The 19,618-nt window shown below is 38.5% G+C and overlaps 1 protein-coding gene across 9 annotated transcripts in view; it reads left to right on the top strand.

Moving 5' to 3' along the window:
* Positions 1-19,618, top strand: part of ULK4 (unc-51 like kinase 4) — a 653,086-nt gene that overhangs the window by 234,215 nt on the left and 399,253 nt on the right. For all 9 annotated transcript variants that reach the window (XM_004754228.3, XM_013057115.2, XM_013057114.2 and 6 more), the window contains 2 exons: positions 12,538-12,589; positions 12,700-12,844. In XM_004754228.3, coding sequence (XP_004754285.1) covers positions 12,538-12,589; positions 12,700-12,844 — 197 coding nt within the window. The remainder of the gene's footprint in view (positions 1-12,537; positions 12,590-12,699; positions 12,845-19,618) is intronic.

Genomic DNA, 19,618 nt, shown 5'->3' on the forward strand with positions numbered 1-19,618 from the left:
CAGCTTCTAGCTTTTAGCCTTGGCTCAGTCATTTCCCAGTCAATTCTCTGAGGAGCCTGGGCTCCTTTTCAAGGGAGGTGGCATTAGTAAGGGCCCCAAGTGTGCTCTTCCTTCCTAGGATGTCTTGGATTCTAGGAAATGTGTACATAAAACAGAGCTAGGAAGTGGATACATGTATATACACATGGGAGCACTCAGGGCACAATCATATGCATGCTTGCATATGCCTGTACCTATGCACACACACATGTACATGTATTTTGAATCATGAGTTCACATTAAAACCTTCAAATCCAGTCCTTGTCCACATGGTCCTTTTTTGCCTTTCTCCATTTCATATTTATGTGTCCCTTCTTTCCTTTGTAAAAATTCTGGCTTCCAGCAACATCATATTCTCTCATTTGCTTAATTGTGTAAGGCATCTGAAATTGTTATAGAATTGCTTTACCCTCACCAATACAAAAACAAACAACGAAATCAGGGAATCAGGGAGGGAATTTTTCCCTCTTCTCTGCCTCCCAGATGTAACCCAAGCAAGACGGGGGCTGCATACTCAATGCTGTGTTCATAAGGCACTGGGGTTGGTTCCTTTCCTCCCCTTTCCATGTTGTTATCATACTGATCTGAAATGCAGTTGATTTGTTTTTAGTTTGATTTCAATTGTAGGTTTTCTTTTCTCCTTCCTATCCTTTTTGATTTTATTTTTTGAATACATATAAGATTAACATGCTTCCAAAATCCAAAGCCATAGAAACAGATGTATTCAGAGCAGTGTCACTTCCTTCCCCTGGACATAGATCTCTTCTACCCTGTCATGGCTCCAGCACATCTTGCCTACTCTTACAGGTAGCTGGCGTCATTGTTTTTGGTTTCTCCTTCAGTGTTTCTTTTTGGTGAAGAGAACAGATGTCTTACTTCTGCCTCTTTCTTGTATAAAAGGCAACACACTCTACTCTTTTGCACTTTGCTTTTTTGTTTCATAATGGATGTTGGAAATTACTCCATTTCAATTCCTAGAACTCTGTTTCTTCATCAGAGCAGTATAGTACTCCATGGTGTGTATATGGATCGTAGGTTATTCAACCCATCTCCTGTGTTGGGACATGTAGTATCTAATGTTTTTCAGTTATAAACAAATGGCCTCATGCTTATGCAGTTTCCCATTGCTGGAGGGGTATCTTCAGGGCCCATTTTCCGAACGGTGCTTGTGGGATCAAAGGATAAATGCCTAGGGTTTACTGTTTTGCTTCTTCCCGAGTAGTATATGAGAGTTCCTGTGTCTCCCAGTCCTGGTATTGCCAAGAGCAAATGCCAATCTTCTTAAATTCTGCCCCCTCTTGTGCCTTGGGAATTTCTTAACATCTTTTTAGGTATTTAATATTATAAAGAAGATTTAAGCAAGTTCTGGCTAGTTTTCTTAGTTGTTCTCCTCAAAAGGGGTGTTCTGTATGACCCACTCTGCCATTAGCAGAGGTGGAATTCATCTCTTAGCCATGTGTTCCCTGTATGTCTGATGTTACTTTGTGAGGAGGAAAGGGGATTGGAAGTTGGTGTGAACATGTTAATTACTGTGCTGTCAGAGATACCAGATTTTCCAAGGCCTGCTGCAATGAAGGAAGTGGTAAGTAATTTTCAAATGTAGGATAAGAATTTTAATCGAGTATCTAGAATATTAAAACTTGACTTTTCAAATGATATACTTTCATCTATAAAATTTAAAAAAAAGGAAAAACACTTCTCTACAGAAATAACAGTGTAAAGTTTACTTTCACCATAAATGATTATTTCAGAAATATACGTTCCATAGGTGAAATTGTTGCTTTTTCCTCTGTGAAAAGAAGAAAATTTGAGTATGGTTACATTTCTCTTTACAGTTTAAAACTCCTAAGCTTCATGTTCATCATTTTTTAAAATGGAAACTAAGTCTCTTAAATGATAAAGTATCATTTCGGATATCATTGGCTTTAAGAACAACTGGAGTAAGGGTTTGCCGTGGGAGTGTTATTTACATATTTCAGTGCCTTTGTGATTGTTGAGCTTACATGTCCCAGAGCTGTCGGTAGCATCTCTAAGTCATAGGCATTCATTTCTTTTGGGACACTGAGGATGATCATTAGCAGCAACTGATGTGCAAACATGCACACACAGTTTTTGAATATGGGGTTTTGCCCGCTTTTTGAGCAAAGAAATAAAAAGTCCATAGCCTTGGAAATCTGCATTTTTTTAAAAAGGGGAAATACAACTCTGTTTTTAGGACATGTCCTTCAATGACCTCTACCACAGATGAACATCTTTGTTTAAGAAAGCAATGCTGCAGCCATTAATGAAATATTAAAATTCCTTGGATTGCTCTATACCCAAATGTATTATCTCTACAACTGAAATAGGTAATGAATGGTGGAATTTTACAATGGAATTCATTAGTGCAGGGGAGCATGATTAGAGTTGCAGTGGTATTTACTTAGATGATGTATATGTTATTTATCAGTTCTGTGGAAGATTCTAGAAGAGGAGAGTACTGATGAACAAACCATCTAACTTCACAGTGGCAAAAGGTACTCACTGTGTATTGTCTCTGATGGTTCAGTCTCTTGTTTTAATAGGGAGATCTTGTACCAGTGAACAAAGCCATGCCAACTGAAGGTGTAGAACATTTTCTTTGTCATGTACAAGGTCTGATCTTGTTCTCATGGTTACTTCACTGTGCCCTGACAGTGATTTGGTGAAGAGGGTTTTTAGGTTTTTGCCCTTTTCCTCACTTCTTTATTACCCTGCTGCATTGTTGCCATTTGGCATTGGATTATCATGAAAGCATACCTTTATAATGTGACTCTTCAAAATGCAGATTGAGTTTTATCCTGAGTCAGACTGCATTCCCCATATATGATTTTAAATCAAGAAGTGTTCTGTAATATGATTAACCAGTAATCATTCTTAGTGTTGGTATGATACGGGCTTTGAATTTTTCTGGTTCTAACAGAACTTAGCCCCAGGTTTAGATAAAAATCAAGGAGTGCTATGTACAAAATTGTTGAATCATTATGTCGTACACCTGAAACTAATATAACACTGTATGTTAACTACATTGGAATTAAAATTAAAAACTTAATAAAAATCAGGTGGTGTTAAGGAAGAAAATAACACATGAATAGTATTTAAAAGTACACTGGGAAGAGGGCACCTGGGTGTCTCAGTGGGTTAAACCTCTGCCTTCAGCTCAGGTCATGATCTCAGGGTCCTAGGATCAAGTCCTGCATCAGGCTCGCTGCTCGGCAGGGAACCTGCTTCCTCCTCTCTCTCTCTCTCTCTCTCTGTCTACTTGTGATCTCTGTCTGTTAAAAAACTTTAGGATGAAAAAAAAAAAGGGAAGGCTGAAGTCACATCTTGGTTGGCATGGGGGAGCTGGAGGCACACTAATGACAGGGTCTTCTGTGGGATTGGTTAGGGGAGCATATTTGTCTTTCTCTGGCCAGTCTTGAGTTGGGAGTGGCTCATGGTACCAAACACAGTAGAATTGGCTGTCATCCACCATGCTCTGACCGTCCCGAGCTGATTGCTGCAGGTGTGATTTGGCTTTCCTGCCCAGTTCCTGTGGAGGCTGTGGGGCAGGGTCCTAATTGTGACAGATAGTCTGACCACCGTTCATTTGTATAGTCACTTTCCCTGAAGCAAACAGCAGGAGAAGGTGAGAAGCTAGTAAGAAGCTGGAGTACAGGGGCGCCTGGGTGGCTCAGGTCATGATCCCAGGGCCCTAGGATTGAGCCCCACATTGGGCTCTCTGCTCAGTGGGGAGCCTGCTTCTCACACTCCCTCTGCCTGCCATCCCCTTGCTTGTGCTCGCTCGCTCTCTCAAATAAATAACTAAAATCTTAAAAAAAACAATACCAGAGTAAGTAAAAATCTCAGAGTCAGCAGTGAAGCATGGGAAAGTAAATAAACCACTGTACATTCCTAGAAATTTGGGAAAGGACCAAAGATTTCTTATAGAATTCAGGCCTGAGAGTTTTATTTAAAATTAAAGTTTGGGGTCACTTCAGCTGACAACTAGCATACAAAATCATATTAGGTTTTCCTTTCCTTCTTTTTCTTTTTAAAAAGAAATTGTCATTGTGTAGAATGAATACTTTTTATTTTATTTTTAAAAAGATTTTATTTATTTATCTGAGAGAGAGAGAGTGAGTGAGAGAGAACGAGTGGGGGGAGGGGCAGAGGGCGAGGCAGACTCCCTGTGGAGCAGGGAGCGCAACACAGGACTTGATCCCAGGCCCTTGGGATCATGACCTGAGCTGAAGGCAGACTCTTTTTTTTTTTTTTTTTAAGATTTTATTTATTTATTTGACAGAAATCACAAGTAGATGGATAGGCAGGCAGAGAGAGAGAGAGAGGGAAGCAGGCTCCCTGCGGAGCAGAGAGCCTGACGCGGGACTCGATCCCAGGACCCTGAGATCATGACCTGAGCTGAAGGCAGCGGCTTAACCCACTGAGCCACCCAGGCACCCCTGAAGGCAGACTCTTAACTGTCCGAGCCATTGTGGTACCTGAACAAATACCTTTTGGGTTTCAAAACGTTTTTAAAATCCTATTCATATTAATAGGATGGATTAATATGAATAGAGTTATAGCAGCCATGTAATAAGTGGACCCCAAAAGACTTTTAAGTTTTTGGTATACTTACATATTTATCACTCATATATTTATAGTAAGTACCTTTCATAAACCACCTTTTAAAATCAAAGCACCAAGAGTACACTAGTGAGCTGGAATCAGACCCTGCTCTGAATAGGTTCAGTTTTGGTTGGAAGAGACCAGTGGGAAAAATTAAGATTGGACCATGTATGGTTTGAAGAGTGCTGCCTTGGTGGTTTGCATGGAGGTATAGCCAAGAATCCTTTTCAGTTGAGAGGGTCTGGAGATTATTTTTAGAGGGGATGATTTTATTCTTGAACTAAATCTTGAAGACAGGTAGGCATTAACTCCTGAGTGGGTGCCTCGGTGAGGAGTGGGCATTATAGGCAGAGAAGTGTGAAATACTTTCATGAGTCATTTTAAGGTTTCTCCCTGTATTATTTTGAGATACCTGGGGTAATTTACTTGAAAATACTTAATCATAGAGGTATAAAATTCTATGCTTGAGTCTTTTTAAAAAAAATTTTTTTTAATTTATTTATTTTCAGCATAACAGTATTATTATTTTTTCACCACACCCAGTGCTCCATGCAATCCGTGCTCTCTATAATACCCACCACCTGGTACCCCGACCTCCCACCCCCCTGCCACTTCAAACCCCTCAGATTGTTTTTCAGAGTCCATAGTCTCTCATGATTCACCTCCCCTTCCAATTTACCCCAACCCCCTTCTCTCTAACTCCCCATGTCCTCCATGCTTTTTGTTATGCTCCACAAATAAGTGAAACCATATGATAATTGACTCTCTCTGCTTGACTTATTTCACTCAGCATAATCTCTTCCAGTCCCATCCATGTTGCTACAAAAGTTGGGTATTCGTCCTTTCTGATGGAGGCATAATACTCCATAGTGTATATGGACCACATCTTCCTTATCCATTTGTCCGTTGAAGGGCATCTTGGTTCTTTCCATAGTTTGGCGACCGTGGCCATTGCTGCTATAAACATTGGGGAACAGATGGCCCTTCTTTTCACGACATCTGTATCTTTGGGGTAAATACCCAGGAGTGCAATGGCAGGGTCAACACACACAAAACAGACAATCACATCAAAAAATGAGCAGAAGATATGGACAGACACTTCTCCAATAAAGACATACAAATGGCTATCAGACACATGAAAACAGTTCATCATCACTAGCCGTCAGGGAGATTCAAATTAAAACTACATTGAGATATCACCTTACACCAGTTAGAATGGCCAAAATTAGCAAGACAGGAAACAACATGTGTTGGAGAGGATGTGGAGAAAGGGGAACCCTCTTCCACTGTTGATGGGAATGCAAGTTGGTGCAGCCTCTTTGGAGAACAGTGTGGAGATTCCTCAAGAAATTAAAAATAGAACTTCCCTATGACCCTGCCATTGCTTGAGTCTTTTTTAATGTTTGCCTCAGGAAAGGTTAGTTTGTATGTGACATGCTCTCACGAATGCACCCTAGAGAGGTGGTTGGTTAGCATTTGAAAGACTCTAATCAGAAGTTCACACCTGTGAAGTATCTTTATCTTGATGATGCTTCTGTTAGAAGGATTTTTTCTTAGGTGAAATGGGTCCATTTTTAAAGATACATGCATTGGCTGGAAGTAATGGGCAAGTGGCCCACTGTTGGAAGGGTAGGAGAACCAGGTGAGCCCAGCAGGGTGGCGTTCTTGGCGTCGGACTCAGGTTTGTTCCTGAGTTTTGTACAGTGGGAGCCTTTAGCAGTCTGGGGAAGTCTGTGAATTCATTCTCAAGATGTTTTTAAATGCATAAGGCAAAATAAACTGCATAGGGATATATTGGAAGCCATTTGTACTACTGATATACAGATATCAAGATATTTTTAAAAAAGAACAAATTCACCCTGCTGCTGGGCCCAAGTAATCCTCAGTCCTGTATTTCCAAGAGCCTTTTCTGTTTTTCCGACATTCTCTGCTGACTCACTTTGAGCACCGTTGGAGCTGTGGTCTTTTATTTTCAGGAGTACCCCTCTGTCCCTCTCTGCATGAGTGACCATGTGACTCCAGGGATTTGGGGCCAGAGGCTAGAATTTTGTTCAATTTGTCATCATGAGCCAATCTCTCTCAGTTTAGAGTTGCTTTCTCCTCTCTGGCTGCTATCTTGTGGGTTATATATCCGTAATTGTTTTATGGTTCATCTGGATTTTTTCAAAATAAATTCAGAGTAAATTACTCTAAATATCTCAAAAAGGAAAAAAAAAAAGGCCCAAGTCATCATATGTATGGACTTCTTGGCCTTTAAATCTAACTCTTGGCAGTTATTTATTTCAAGGCCAGTGGCAGCAACAAAATACACCTCCCCCTGTGCCAGGAAACTATGGCTCACCCACACATTCCAATTTATGTAATGTTAGTTATTTTACATTTGTGTTTGTTTCCCTTCTAGCCCTTAGTAGCTATTAAGTTTCGATAGTGGTGGTGATAAAAATACCTATACCTACGTACGGTGAGCTCACTGAAATTATTTCTGTGTCTGCTCGCACAGGTGTGTGTCTGTGTGAGTGTATGTATTTATATAGGTCTACTTATACTTAATATTTGTAGAAATGTTGAGATGTATCAGCTCCTCAGATTTTTTTTCTTGCATTTTGTTGAGAGTAGATTCAGTAACCCTTCTGATTTGAATGGGAAGAGATCTAAATGTTTTATTTTCTTAGATTTTTGTTAAATTTTCTTCGTATTTTCTGCTAAATTCTACTCTAAGAACTAAATATGTTTCACTGTTCTATGCTCTAAAGTAACTAACATTTAAAAATTTTAATTTTCATCTGTTCTTTTTTGCTCGAATCATTGTATATTTAAGTGAGCATTTTGCCAAAGGTATGTGGTCCTGTTCCTTGTTAGCATTTGATAACCAGTGATATTTTCCTGAAAACTATTTATTATTTTGATTTATGTAGCTGTTGAATAGAATATAAATAAAACAGATAAAACTGTTTTTCAGTTTTTATCTCCCTTGCCTTGCTCGAATTGCTAAGCATCCAGACATTTTCAGTGTAATTTTATTTTTATTTATCAGTTCATGTCTTTAGGGGTCGTTTTCATTTGATAATGTAATCAGCTGTCTTGTTCAGCAAAAATATGAATTAAAGTTGAATAGTCAGATAATCTTCTAAATTGTCTTGTAGTTTTCATTTACATATTATAGCAAGCATTTTATTTCTTCATTACCATCCTCTACCTGTTATTCCTTCTAAAGGATTATTCTCATTTGGAAGGATTAAATTTCTATCATCCTGGGATGCAATTGTAATTGCCTTCAGTCATTCAAAGGAAAACCATTAATTATAATATCATCTAATTTTTTAATGAACTATATTTCTTCTTTTAAAACTGATGAAATATATTTTTAATACTGAAATTTACATTTAGGATGTATTTAAGATTGTATTGTATTTAAGGTATTGTTTGTATTTTTTTAAGGTATTGTTTCAGGCCATCTAGTGTTATGCCGTCCAGATTTTTTTGCAGGTTGATTGTGTTTATGAAATAAAATGATGAGAGATTTACACATTCTATTTTTGAACTCTTGAAATCAGATCTTTAGTGAGGATCTTTGAATGTGTCACATAAGATGTGGAATTGCCGGGTTGTAGGGTGTGTTCATTTTCATCTTTGGTTGATGTTGTGAAATCCTTTATCCAAGTTGTGGTACCAATTTACTGATTTACTGTGGAATGTCACTACCTGTCCCCCTACCCCAAGTTTTGCAAGTTCTTGGTATTAATGTGATTTCTTAACTGGATATGTGTTGATATGTATCTCAGTGTTCTGATTTTCATTTCTGTGATCATTAGTGGGTTTGGGTAGTTTTCACATGTTTGTTGGCTATTTGGGTATTCTCTTTTGGGAACCCATAGTTTCAGGGATTGTTCATCTTTTTCCCACTGATTTATTTTCCCCTTGTATTCTATGTATTAATCCATTGTCAAGTATGGAAATTGCAGAACTTTCTTCTAGCTAGTGGTTTTTCTTCTCATTTTGTTTATGGGGACACGTACAATTTTTTTTTTTAAATTTTAGCTTGTACTTTTTAGATGTTATTTAAGAAGTCACAAAACTGTGCTCTCTTATTTTCCTTTAAAAGCCTTTCTTTTTAACTGTTGAATCTTTAATCCTCCTATAATCATGTTTTTAAAGTATTTTCTGGTATTTTTTTTTTTAACCAAATAGATAGCTAACTATTAGCTAACTAAACCTATACCCTTAGATGAATAGTCAAAGATAGAATTGATGTATAATGAAGGAAGTCAGTTTATTACTTTGCCAGGGAAAGAAGTCTGCAGCAGGCTAATGCCTCCAAGACTGCAAGTCTGCCTGGGGTAAAAGGCCAAGGGGTTATACAGGAAAATACAGGATCTGGGTGGTTCCGATAGGGATCTGAAACATGTCTTGCCAGCTGTCTTCATCATGTCTTCGAGGTGGTCTCATGACTTGCACTGATGTAGCCATCCGAGTCTCGATTATTAAGTATACGTGGGATTCAGCAAGATGTCAGTATTGATACTGAGTTCCTGGAACAAAGGATTCTACAGAAAAACAAGTGACAGAGAAGGAAAGGCTTCAAGAATAAGGAAGAGGAATATTTATTCAAAGTCAAGCCTTGCTCAAGAACTAGTGGGCCCCTCTTAATTTCCATCCATCTTTCTGTTTCTATAGCAGTGTCACTGCTTTCCAAATACACTATGGAATCAATATGAGGAGTTCATGAAAACCTCCTTGGAAATTAGGGGCTAATTCTGAGGAGAGTTAACCTCTGAGTCTTCTCATCAATGACTATGTGTTACTTTCATTTATTCCTTCTCTGACACAGAAATATGAGTTTCTGACCTGTATCATTTTTTCTTCTCTCTGAAGACCTTTTTATTTTCAAAAGATTTTATTTTCAAGTAATCTTTACACCCAGTGTGGGGCTTGAACTCACAACCCCAAGATCAAGAGTCACAGGCTCCTCCAACTGAGCCAGCTGGGTGGCTCTCTTTGAAAAACTTTTAAAAAATATTTCTTGGGCGCCTGGGTGGCTCAGCGGGTTAAAGCCTCTGCCTTCAGCTCAGGTCATGATCCCAGGGTCCTGGGATCGAGCCCCACATCGGGCTCTCTGCTCCGCAGGAGCCTGCGTCCTCCTCTCTCTCTGCCTGCTTCTCTGTGTACTTGTGATCTCTGTCAAATAAATAAATAAAATCTTTAAAAAAAAAATATTTCTTGCTTCCATATAAATTCTAAGGTTATTTGTTCCATTTCTTTGAAAAAATGGATGGTATTTTGATAGGAATTGCATTAAATATGTAGATTGCTTTAGGTAGCTTAGACATTTTCATAATATTTTTTCTTCCAATCCAGGAGCATGGAACATTTTTCCATTTCTTTGTGTCTTCCTCAATTTCTTTCATAAGTACTTTATAGTTTTCTGAGTGTATATTCTTAGTCTCTTTGGTTAGGTAAGGCAGGTCTATTGACAGAAATTTTCTTTCATTTTTGTTTGTGTGAGAAAATTTTATTTCTTCTTTTACTTTTGAGGGATAGTTTCACTCAGAATTCGAAGCTGGTGGTCTTTTTCTCTTAACACTTTGAATATTTCACTCCAACCTGACCTATCAGGTAGAATGAACTGAGATAAATGAGTCATTAGTGTAAGATTGTACATGTGTATGGCTTGAAGCCAGGTTATGTTCACTGTTTGCTGAACCTGTGGTTTCAGAGGTTAAAATTCCCTGCAGCATCCTTGTTTTTGTCACACCTGTTGTTTGGGTTTTCCTAATAACTCCTTCTGACATAAAAACCTGTGTCTTGGAACTGTCTCAGTTGTAATCTGTGTTATTATACTGGAGCTCTGTTGATATTGTAGTGGGAGGGGAAGCATCCAACAGTCCTATGGTTAGGATTCTTTCTGTGAGCTTGTGCCTTTGGTCTATGACCTTCACAAGTACTTCTCAGTTATTTGCCCCCACAGAGGAGACAGGAAGGCTTAGAGGGTGCTGGAGTTGGGTTTGTCCTACCCAGATCAGTTAGGTTCTGGTGAAATAGTGTTCCCTGTGTAAAGAATGCTCTGAGCATGTTTCACAATGGTTAATTTTTCTTCCCTCTGCCTGAAGCATAGGGACAGGGATGTTTCTTTGATTTTCACCCAGAGAATCTAGTGGGGATTCTGGGAAGTTAAACTCCTGGGAGTGTTGGGTTCCACTGAGGCTGGGCTCTAGGAGTTTTTATCCCCCAACCTCAGGCTCCAGTGATTAGTTACCCTTCCTGTTTTTGCATCAGTTGCCAGCTCCAGTGGTGATTCATGTTCCCATTAAGCTGTGATTCTCTGTATTTGCCTGGCTCTTAAGTGTTTGGGGCAGGAGTTTGTTCCATAACATCAATTCTCTGATCAGATCTACAAAGACCTGTTGATTTTGTTGGTTTAGCATTTTTCTTGTTGTAAGGATGGTTGTGACAACGTTCAAGGTTTTTTCAGAAGTCTGTCAATAGTGATCATACCTATAAATATTTTCTACATTTTTTTTCTGTAGAAGTCATAATATAGATACTTCAGAATTTTATTGTTGTTGTAGATTGTATCTTAATTATGTCATTTTATTGGTTATATTGTAGGCATATAGGAATACTAATTTTTGTCTCTTCATCTTCTGATGATCTTGCTTTTTGACTATGCTTAACTGTTCTTTAAACTTGGACACTTAGATCATTTATGTCAGTCCCACTTCTCTAAAGCCTTTAAGGTAAGTGTTGATCATGTTAATAGGTGTTAATAGTAGGATATATTTCTTTCCTTTGCATGGTTTTTGCTTTTGACATAACTACAAGTTTAGAGATGTCAAGATTCCTTAGTGGAGGCTTTCAGTGACGTGACATCACTTAATGGAAGAGGATAAACAGAACATCTCTAGTTCTTAGGGTTCTTGCACATATATCAAGATATGATACATATATAAACTTTTTATATAAAGTGGAGCTAGAGTAGGTTCATACTGATGGGCTACTACCCATGTGTGGAGATCTTTATCTGTGCAGAGCTTCCTTCCCTTGGTTTGGACAGCAAGAGGGTATTGTTGGGGTGTGACCAGTTTCTCCTGCCCTTTTTTCAGTGTAGAGAGAAAAAAATTCTTTTTTTTTTTTTCCCCAGTGTAGATAGAACAAATACATATTTCAGGGTCTGGAATAAATTCAGTTGTAAACAACAGAAATTTTGTTTATTGTTGCCAAAATAGTTCATCAAACGAGGGAGTAGGTTTCCAAATTATATGTGGAAATGACTTGTCCTTCATTTTTCATTTTCATTCAGGGGAATAATTTTGTTATTTTGGAGTAGGTTTCAAACCGTATTTGATTGTGCTCTGTCTGAAACTATGAGGAACTCCTCGAGGTGGTTTGTGGAGTGGATTTATAGCTTTTGAATCAGTTTTTTAAAACACCCAAGATTAACTTGTCATGGTTCTTTGATGTATTTAATAAAGCATGAGGATTGGGTGTCTCCTTTTTCTCCCAATATTTTGATTGTGTAGTTTAAATTTGAGTAATGATCGCCAGCTTACATATGTTAATTTGGTGATTTAATGTCAACCCATGCTAACCAAATTTTGTGTTATATAGTAAAGTTTCTTTTGTAAACTCTGAAGGTTTGATAAATTACCATTTTGATGATCATAATGTCATTTTGACCTGAGGACTTTTTCAGAGTTAAATGAGCCTGGTGGTTTATCAGATGTCATGCAGAGTTTAAATCCAGGATAAATTTAGCTTTTGATTTTCCCCTCTTTTGATTAGTGATTCTGTCAGTGCAAAAAGTACTGATAGTAGTTAATACCAGTTTTGTGGTTAAAAAGATTGGAACCAAATCTTTTATGTCTTTTCTTTAAGGTTGTTGACTATATCCTGCCACCCTTGATCTCCTTGGTTCAGAGTCAAAATGGTAAGTGTGACCACATCAGCGAGAATGCCATTAGATACACATTCAGTTTACATTCTCTCTCCATGTACTCATATTCTTAGCGGTTTATTTATTTATTTATTTTTTTCAAGTGGAGTGGAGACTCTTCAGCTTGAGGTTACTCTCAGAAACCACATCTCTACTCGTGAACCAGGAGGTTGGGGAGGACAAGAAGGAGGCGAATGTTGATTTTGACAGCAATCTGCTAGCTCTCATTAGAGACGTCTTACTTCCCCAGTAAGTCCCACATGCTGCATTCACGCGGAGAAGTGTAGGAAGTCTGGGATGCTTCTGTCAAATGAGGGCCAATGCTGGGGTTGGGCTCAGTGTCCTACGCTACTACACTGCATGGAACCCAGGAGAATCCATTTAGAGCCTTCACTGTTTTCCCTAAGGCACAGGACTCTGAGGTTATGCAGACTTACAGGTGTTCGTAGCCAGAGGGTAAAGTTTATTATTCAAGGTCAACACTGTAAGACTCTTGGAAACGTGGAATCAGGACATTTCCTGGCTCTGCTTTGAAATAATAGAGATGGAAAGAAATCTTCCTTCACTCCAAACTCTTGGAATGGAAATTAAGCTTATTTATAAACAAGGTATTTTGGGGGAGGAGTGGAGTGGTGATGGTGCTAGAACAAGTAATGTTCTACTACTAATGAACAGGAGGGGGTTATCTTTTTCCTTTGACTCCATGGTTCACATAGAAACATATGGGAGGATGACGACTAAGAGGACCAAAGGCAAACATATGAAGCTCTAAAATGACATCTTATAATTGAGGGACACTGAAGTTTTTTCCCCTCCTACTGTGAGTCTTATCAAACAGAAGGACAGGGCTACCTGGTTTTATTATTCTTTGCTTTAGTACGCTTCAGAGATGTTGTGTCTTTCACAATTGAAGGTCAACCCTCTGTTGAGCAAGTCTTTCCAGTAATATTTGTTCACCTCATGTCTCTGGGTTACGTTTTGGTAATCCTCACAGTGTTTCAGACTTTATTATTATTGTTTTTGTTACATTGATCTGTCATGACCACTGATGGTGGTCATGACTTGCTGAAAGCTCAGGTGGTATTAGCCTTTTTTAGTAATAAAGTTTTTTTAAGCCAAGGTACATGCATGTTTTTAGACATAATGGTATTACACACTTACTAGGCTATTTAGTACAGTGTAAATGAACTTTTATATGAGCTGGAAAACCACAAATTTCCTTTGACCTGTTTCATTGCCGCATTTGCTTTCCTTTGGTGGTCTGGAAGGTTACCCACAAAACCCCACAGTATGCCTGGAACTAGAGCTAAGAAACGTATGCCTGATATCACTATTCAAGGAAAGATAACAGAATTCAACAGAGGCCAGATTGCATGTCCTGCATTGGTGTTCCTGCCTGCTCATAGGCACAGACTTCCTCAGGGTCCGGGCTGTCTGAGCTCAACGGGTTTTCAGGAGTGGCAGTTTCACCAGATGTCCCCATCAGTTTGTTCCACTTTTCCAGATCACCGGTGCTCATGTAAGAAAAAACTCATTTCCACAATATATAGATGCCAGATCTGATCCTATTCTGAAGCATTCCAACCCCCATCATTGGTTTAGGAAGATTCATCTTATGAAGCGAGTGGCCAGTGTGTCTGAACCTCTTCCTGGCAGAGGGGCCTGTCTCGACTGCTTGGAGTTGGATCTGTAATAGCTTGGTTTATAGAGCCAGACTGTTTTTTTTATTCCTGCACTGCTGCAGTTGGTTTCAGGGAAACTCCTGATAATGAATATATACTGTTAGAATAGGTTTGATACCCAAAGTAAGAAAGTGGCTATCTATAGGAAGAAACACTGTTAAACTTTCTCATGTGAGAAACTATCAGTAAATGTATTTTTGGTTCCATTTGTTATCTCTGAGTGTCTATGTTTGTACTCCTGTGGGTAAATACAAGATTAGAACCTTCTCTCGTGGGATTAATTCTTTCTTTCAGTGCCATCTTACACTTCTAAGCCATATGTAATTATTTACATCTTTCTGATAAGAAAATGCCCCAAAAGATTTTTTATTTTTTTGTGAAAAGTGTAATTTTTGAAAGATTTGCTTTGGCTATCTGCTGTGTAACAGCTTGTAGAGAACCATTTCTCAGGATCTGAGATGTGCCCTCCACAGTAGGGACAGGATTTTCTTTAACAGGACTTCACAGGTTATTATTTTTTAAAGAAATTGATTTATTTTTATTTAAGTTCAATTAACATACAATGTGTTATTGGTTTTGGAGGTTGAGGTCAGTGATTCATTAGTCTTATAGAATACCCAGTGGCTCATTATATCCCGTGCCTTCATCCTAATGCCTATCCCCCCAACCCTCCACCCCTCCAACAGCCCTCAGTTTGTTTCCTATGCTTATGAGTCTGTAATGGTTTGTCTCCCTCTCTGATTTCTTATTTTTTCTTCCCTTCCCCTGTGATCCTCTGTTTTGTTTCTTAAATTCCACATATCAGCGACATCATATGATAATTGTCTTTTTCTGATTGACTTATTACACTTAGTGTAATACCCTCTAGATCCATCCACATTGTTGCAAATGGCAAGATTTTGGGTTTTTTTTTTCTTCTGATGCTTGAGTAGTATTCCATTGTATAAATTAATGTACCATATGTTCTTTATCCGTTTAAAGAAGTATTCCATTGTATAAATTAATGTACCATATGTTCTTTATCCATTTAAAGAACATCTGGGTTCTTTTCATAGTTTGGCTATTGTGGACATTGCTGCTATAAACATTGTGCCCCTTCGCATCACTACACTTGTACCTTTCGGATAAATACCCAATAGTGCAGCTGCTGGGTTGTAGGGTAGCTCTATTTTCAACCTTTTCAGGAACCTCCATACTGTTTTCCAGAGTGGCTGCAACAGCTTGCATTCCCACCAAGAGTGCAGGGGAGGGTTCCCCTTGCTCCACATCCTCGCCAACATCTGTTGTTTCCCAACTTGTTAATTTTAGCCATTCTGATTGGTGAGGACCTCACAGGCTACCAAAGCTGGTTAACACCCATGCAAATATGAAATAAAATTTCTTCCTATCTGGAGTTTGCCCACTTATGGAAGAGTTTGTAAAATAAAAAGTGTTAAATCTATAATTCCACACTTTGTTTTACTCATCTGATTTGGAATAAATAGTATGCACTTCCTATAACGTGTATCTTTTTCCAGAGATGAGGAATTATGGAGGAAAATACAAATAAAACCACATGACAACTCAAGAACAGAAGTAATGTAGATGAGTTCAGGTATTCATTAGCAATTTGAAATCTACTTTGGATAGTATTACAGAATTGATTGGAATATGGTGCAGGTTGTTTTCAAAGCTTGTGGATTGACTCTGATGTGATGCATAGATCTTGGCTCTACATTTTGTTCTCTTGGCTTTGTTTTCTAATCTCCAAGAATGGGGGCAGTAGTATCTACCTCAGAAGATAGTTGTGGGGATTAAATAGGATACCTCTTGTGAAGCTTAGTATAGTGTGTGGGGCATGGTATACTCTTGACAATAGTAGCTCTGGTAAATTTATTATAACCTGTCCTTATTAACCTTTAAAAGGAAGATTGTGATAGAAAAATAATAATAGTAATAGCACATACTTCAAAGAGGTGAAATAGCCATTAAAATAGGTATTGCTGAATGTGCCTAGCCAGCATGTATAGTAAGGGCTCAGTAAATGTTAAATAAAAACTTAAAAATGAAATCTAATACATTCATTTAACCTTGACTCTGGAAAACTAGAAATCTGGGCAAGGAGTTTGGTCTTTGAGGACAGCTCTTAATGATTGTAAGTTTAGAAATTCTTTTTTTAAAAATTTTTTATTTTTTATAAACATATATTTTTATCCCCAGGGGTACAGGTCTGTGAATTAGCACTCACCAAAGCACATACCTGCCCCAATGTCCATAAGCCCACCCCCCTTCTCCCAACCCCCTTCCCCCCAGCAACCCTCAGTTTGTTTTGTGAGATTAAGAGTCACTTATGGTTTGTCTCCCTCCCAATCCCATCTTGTTTCATTGATTCTTCTCCTACCCACTTAAGCCCCCATGTTGCATCACCACTTCCTCATATCAGGGAGATCATATGATAGTTGTCTTTCTCTGCTTGGCTTATTTCGCTAAGCATGATACGCTCTAGTTCCATCCATGTTGTCGCAAATGGCAAGATTTCATTTCTTTTGATGGCTGCAAAGTATTCCATTGTGTATATATACCACATCTTCTTGATCCATTCATCTGTTGATGGACATCTAGGTTCTTTCCATAGTTTGGCTATTGTGGACATTGCTGCTATAAACATTCGGGTGCACGTGCCCCTTTGGATCACTATGTTTGTATCTTTAGGGTAAATACCCAATAGTGCAATTGCTAGGTCATAGGGCAGTTCTATTTTCAACATTTTGAGGAACCTCCATGCTGTTTTCCAGAGTGGCTGCACCAGCTTGCATTCCCACCAACAGTGTAGGAGGGTTCCCCTTTCTCCGTATCCTCGCCAGCATCTGTCATTTCCTGACTTGTTGATTTTAGCCATTCTGACTGGTGTGAGGTGATATCTCATTGTGGTTTTGATTTGTATTTCCCTGATGCCGAGTGATATGGAGTACTTTTTCATGTGTCTGTTGGCCATCTGGATGTCTTCTTTGCAGAAATGTCTGTTCATGTCCTCTGCCCATTTCTTGATTGGATTATTTGTTCTTTGGGTTTTGAGTTTGCTAAGTTCTTTATAGATTTTGGACACTAGTCCTTTATCTGATATGTCATTTGTAAATATCTTCTCCATTCTGTCAGTTGTCTTTTGATTTTATTAACTGTTTCCTTTGCTGTGCAAAAGCTTTTGATCTTGATGAAATCCCAATATTCATTTTTGCCCTTGTTTCCCTTGCCTCTGGCGATGTTCCTAGGAAGATGATGCTGCAGTTGAGGTCGAGGAGGTTGCTGCCTGTGTTCTCAAGGATTTTGATGGATTCCTTTCTCACATTGAGGTCCTTCATGCATTTTGAGTCTATTTTTGTGTGTGGTGTAAGGAAATGGTGCAATTTCATTTTTCGGCATGTGGCTGTCCAATTTTCCCAGCACCATTTATTGAAGAGGCTGTCTTTTTTCCATTGGACATTCTTTCCTGCTTTGTCGAAGATTAGTTGACCATAGAGTTGAGGGTCTATTTCTGGGCTCTCTATTCTGTTCCATTGATCTATGTGTCTGTTTTTGTGCCAGTACCATGCTGTCTTGATGATGACAGCTTTGTAATAGAGCTTGAAGTCCGGAATTGTGATGCCACCAAATTTGGCTTTCTTTTTCAATATCCCTTTAGCTATTCGAGGTCTTTTCTGCTTCCATATAAATTTTAGCATTATTTGTTCCATTTCTTTGAAAAAGATGGATGGTACTTTGATAGGAATTGCATCAAATGTGTAGATTGCTTTAGGTAGCATAGACATTTTCACAATATTTATTCTTCCAATCCAGGAGCATGGAGCATTTTTCCATTTCTTTGTGTCTTCCTCAATTTCTTTCATGAGTACTTTATAGTTTTCTGAGTATAGATTCTGTGCCTCTTTGGTTAGGTTTATTCCTAGGTATCTTATGGTTTTGGGTGTAATTGTAAATGGGATGGACTCCTTAATTTCTCTTTCTTCTGTCTTGTTGTTGGTGTAGAGAAATGCAACTGATTTCTGTGCATCGATTTTATATCCTGACACTTTACTGAATTCCTGTACAAGTTCTAGCCGTTTTGGAGTGGAGTCTTTTGGGTTTTCCCCATATAGTATCATATCATCTGCAAAGAGTGATAATTTGACTTCTTCTTTGCCGATTTGGATGCCTTTAATTTCCTTTTGTTGTCTGATAGCTGAGGCTAGGACTTCTAGTACTATGTTGAATAGCAGTGGTGATAATGGACATCCCTGCCGTGTTCCTGACCTTAGCGGAAAAGCTTTCAGTTTTTCTCCATTGAGAACGAATTTGCGGTGGGTTTTTCATAGATGGCTTTGATGATATTGAGGTATGTGCCCTCTATCCCTACACTTTGAAGAGTTTTGATCAGGAAGGGATGCTGTACTTTGTCAAATGCTTTTTCAGCATCTTTTGAGAGTATCCTATGGTTCTTGTTCTTACTTTTATTGATGTGTTGTATCACATTGACTGATTTGCAGATGTTGAACCAACCTTGCAGCCCTGGAATAAATCCCACTTGCTCGTGGTGAATAATCCTTTTAATGTACTGTTGAATCCTATTGACTAGTATTTTGGTGAGAATTTTCACATCTGTGTTCATCAAGGATATTGGTCTATAGCTCTCTTTTTTGATGGGATCCTTGTCTGGTTTTGGGATCAAGGTGATGTTGGCCTCATAAAATGAGTTTGGAAGTTTTCCTTCCATTTCTATTTTTTGGAACAGTTTCAGGAGAATAGGAATTAGTTCTTCTTTCAATGTTTGGTAGAATTCCCCCGGGAAGCCGTCTGGCCCTGGGCTTTTGTTTGTTTGGAGATTTTTAATGACTGTTTCAATCTCCTTACTGGTTATGGGTCTGTTCAGGCCTTCTATTTCTTCCTGGTTCAGTTGTGGTAGTTTATATGTTTCTAGGAATGCATCCATTTCTTCCAGAGTGTCAAATTTGTTGGTGTAGAGTTGCTCATAGTATGTTCTTATAATAGTTTGTATTTCTTTGGTGTTAGTTGTGATCTCTCCTCTTTCATTCATGATTTTATTTATTTGGGTCCTTTCTCTTTGCTTTTTGATAAGTCTGGCAAGGTGTTTATCAATTTTATTAATTCTTTCAAAGAACCAGCTCCTAGTTTCGTTGATTTGTTCTATTGTGTTTTTGGTTTCTATTTCACTGATTTCGGCTCTGATCTTTATGATTTCTCTTCTCCTGCTGGGCTTAGGGTTTCTTTCTTGTTCTTTCTCCAGCTCCTTTAGGTGTAGGGTTAGGTTGTGTACCTGAGACCTTTCTTGTTTCTTGAGAAAGGCTTGTACCGCTATATATTTTCCTCT

Source organism: Mustela putorius, unplaced genomic scaffold (genome assembly GCF_011764305.1).
Source record: "Mustela putorius furo isolate JIRA1106 unplaced genomic scaffold, ASM1176430v1.1 tig00003834_pilon_pilon_pilon, whole genome shotgun sequence".
In the NCBI taxonomy this organism is placed as follows: Eukaryota; Metazoa; Chordata; class Mammalia; order Carnivora; family Mustelidae; genus Mustela; species Mustela putorius.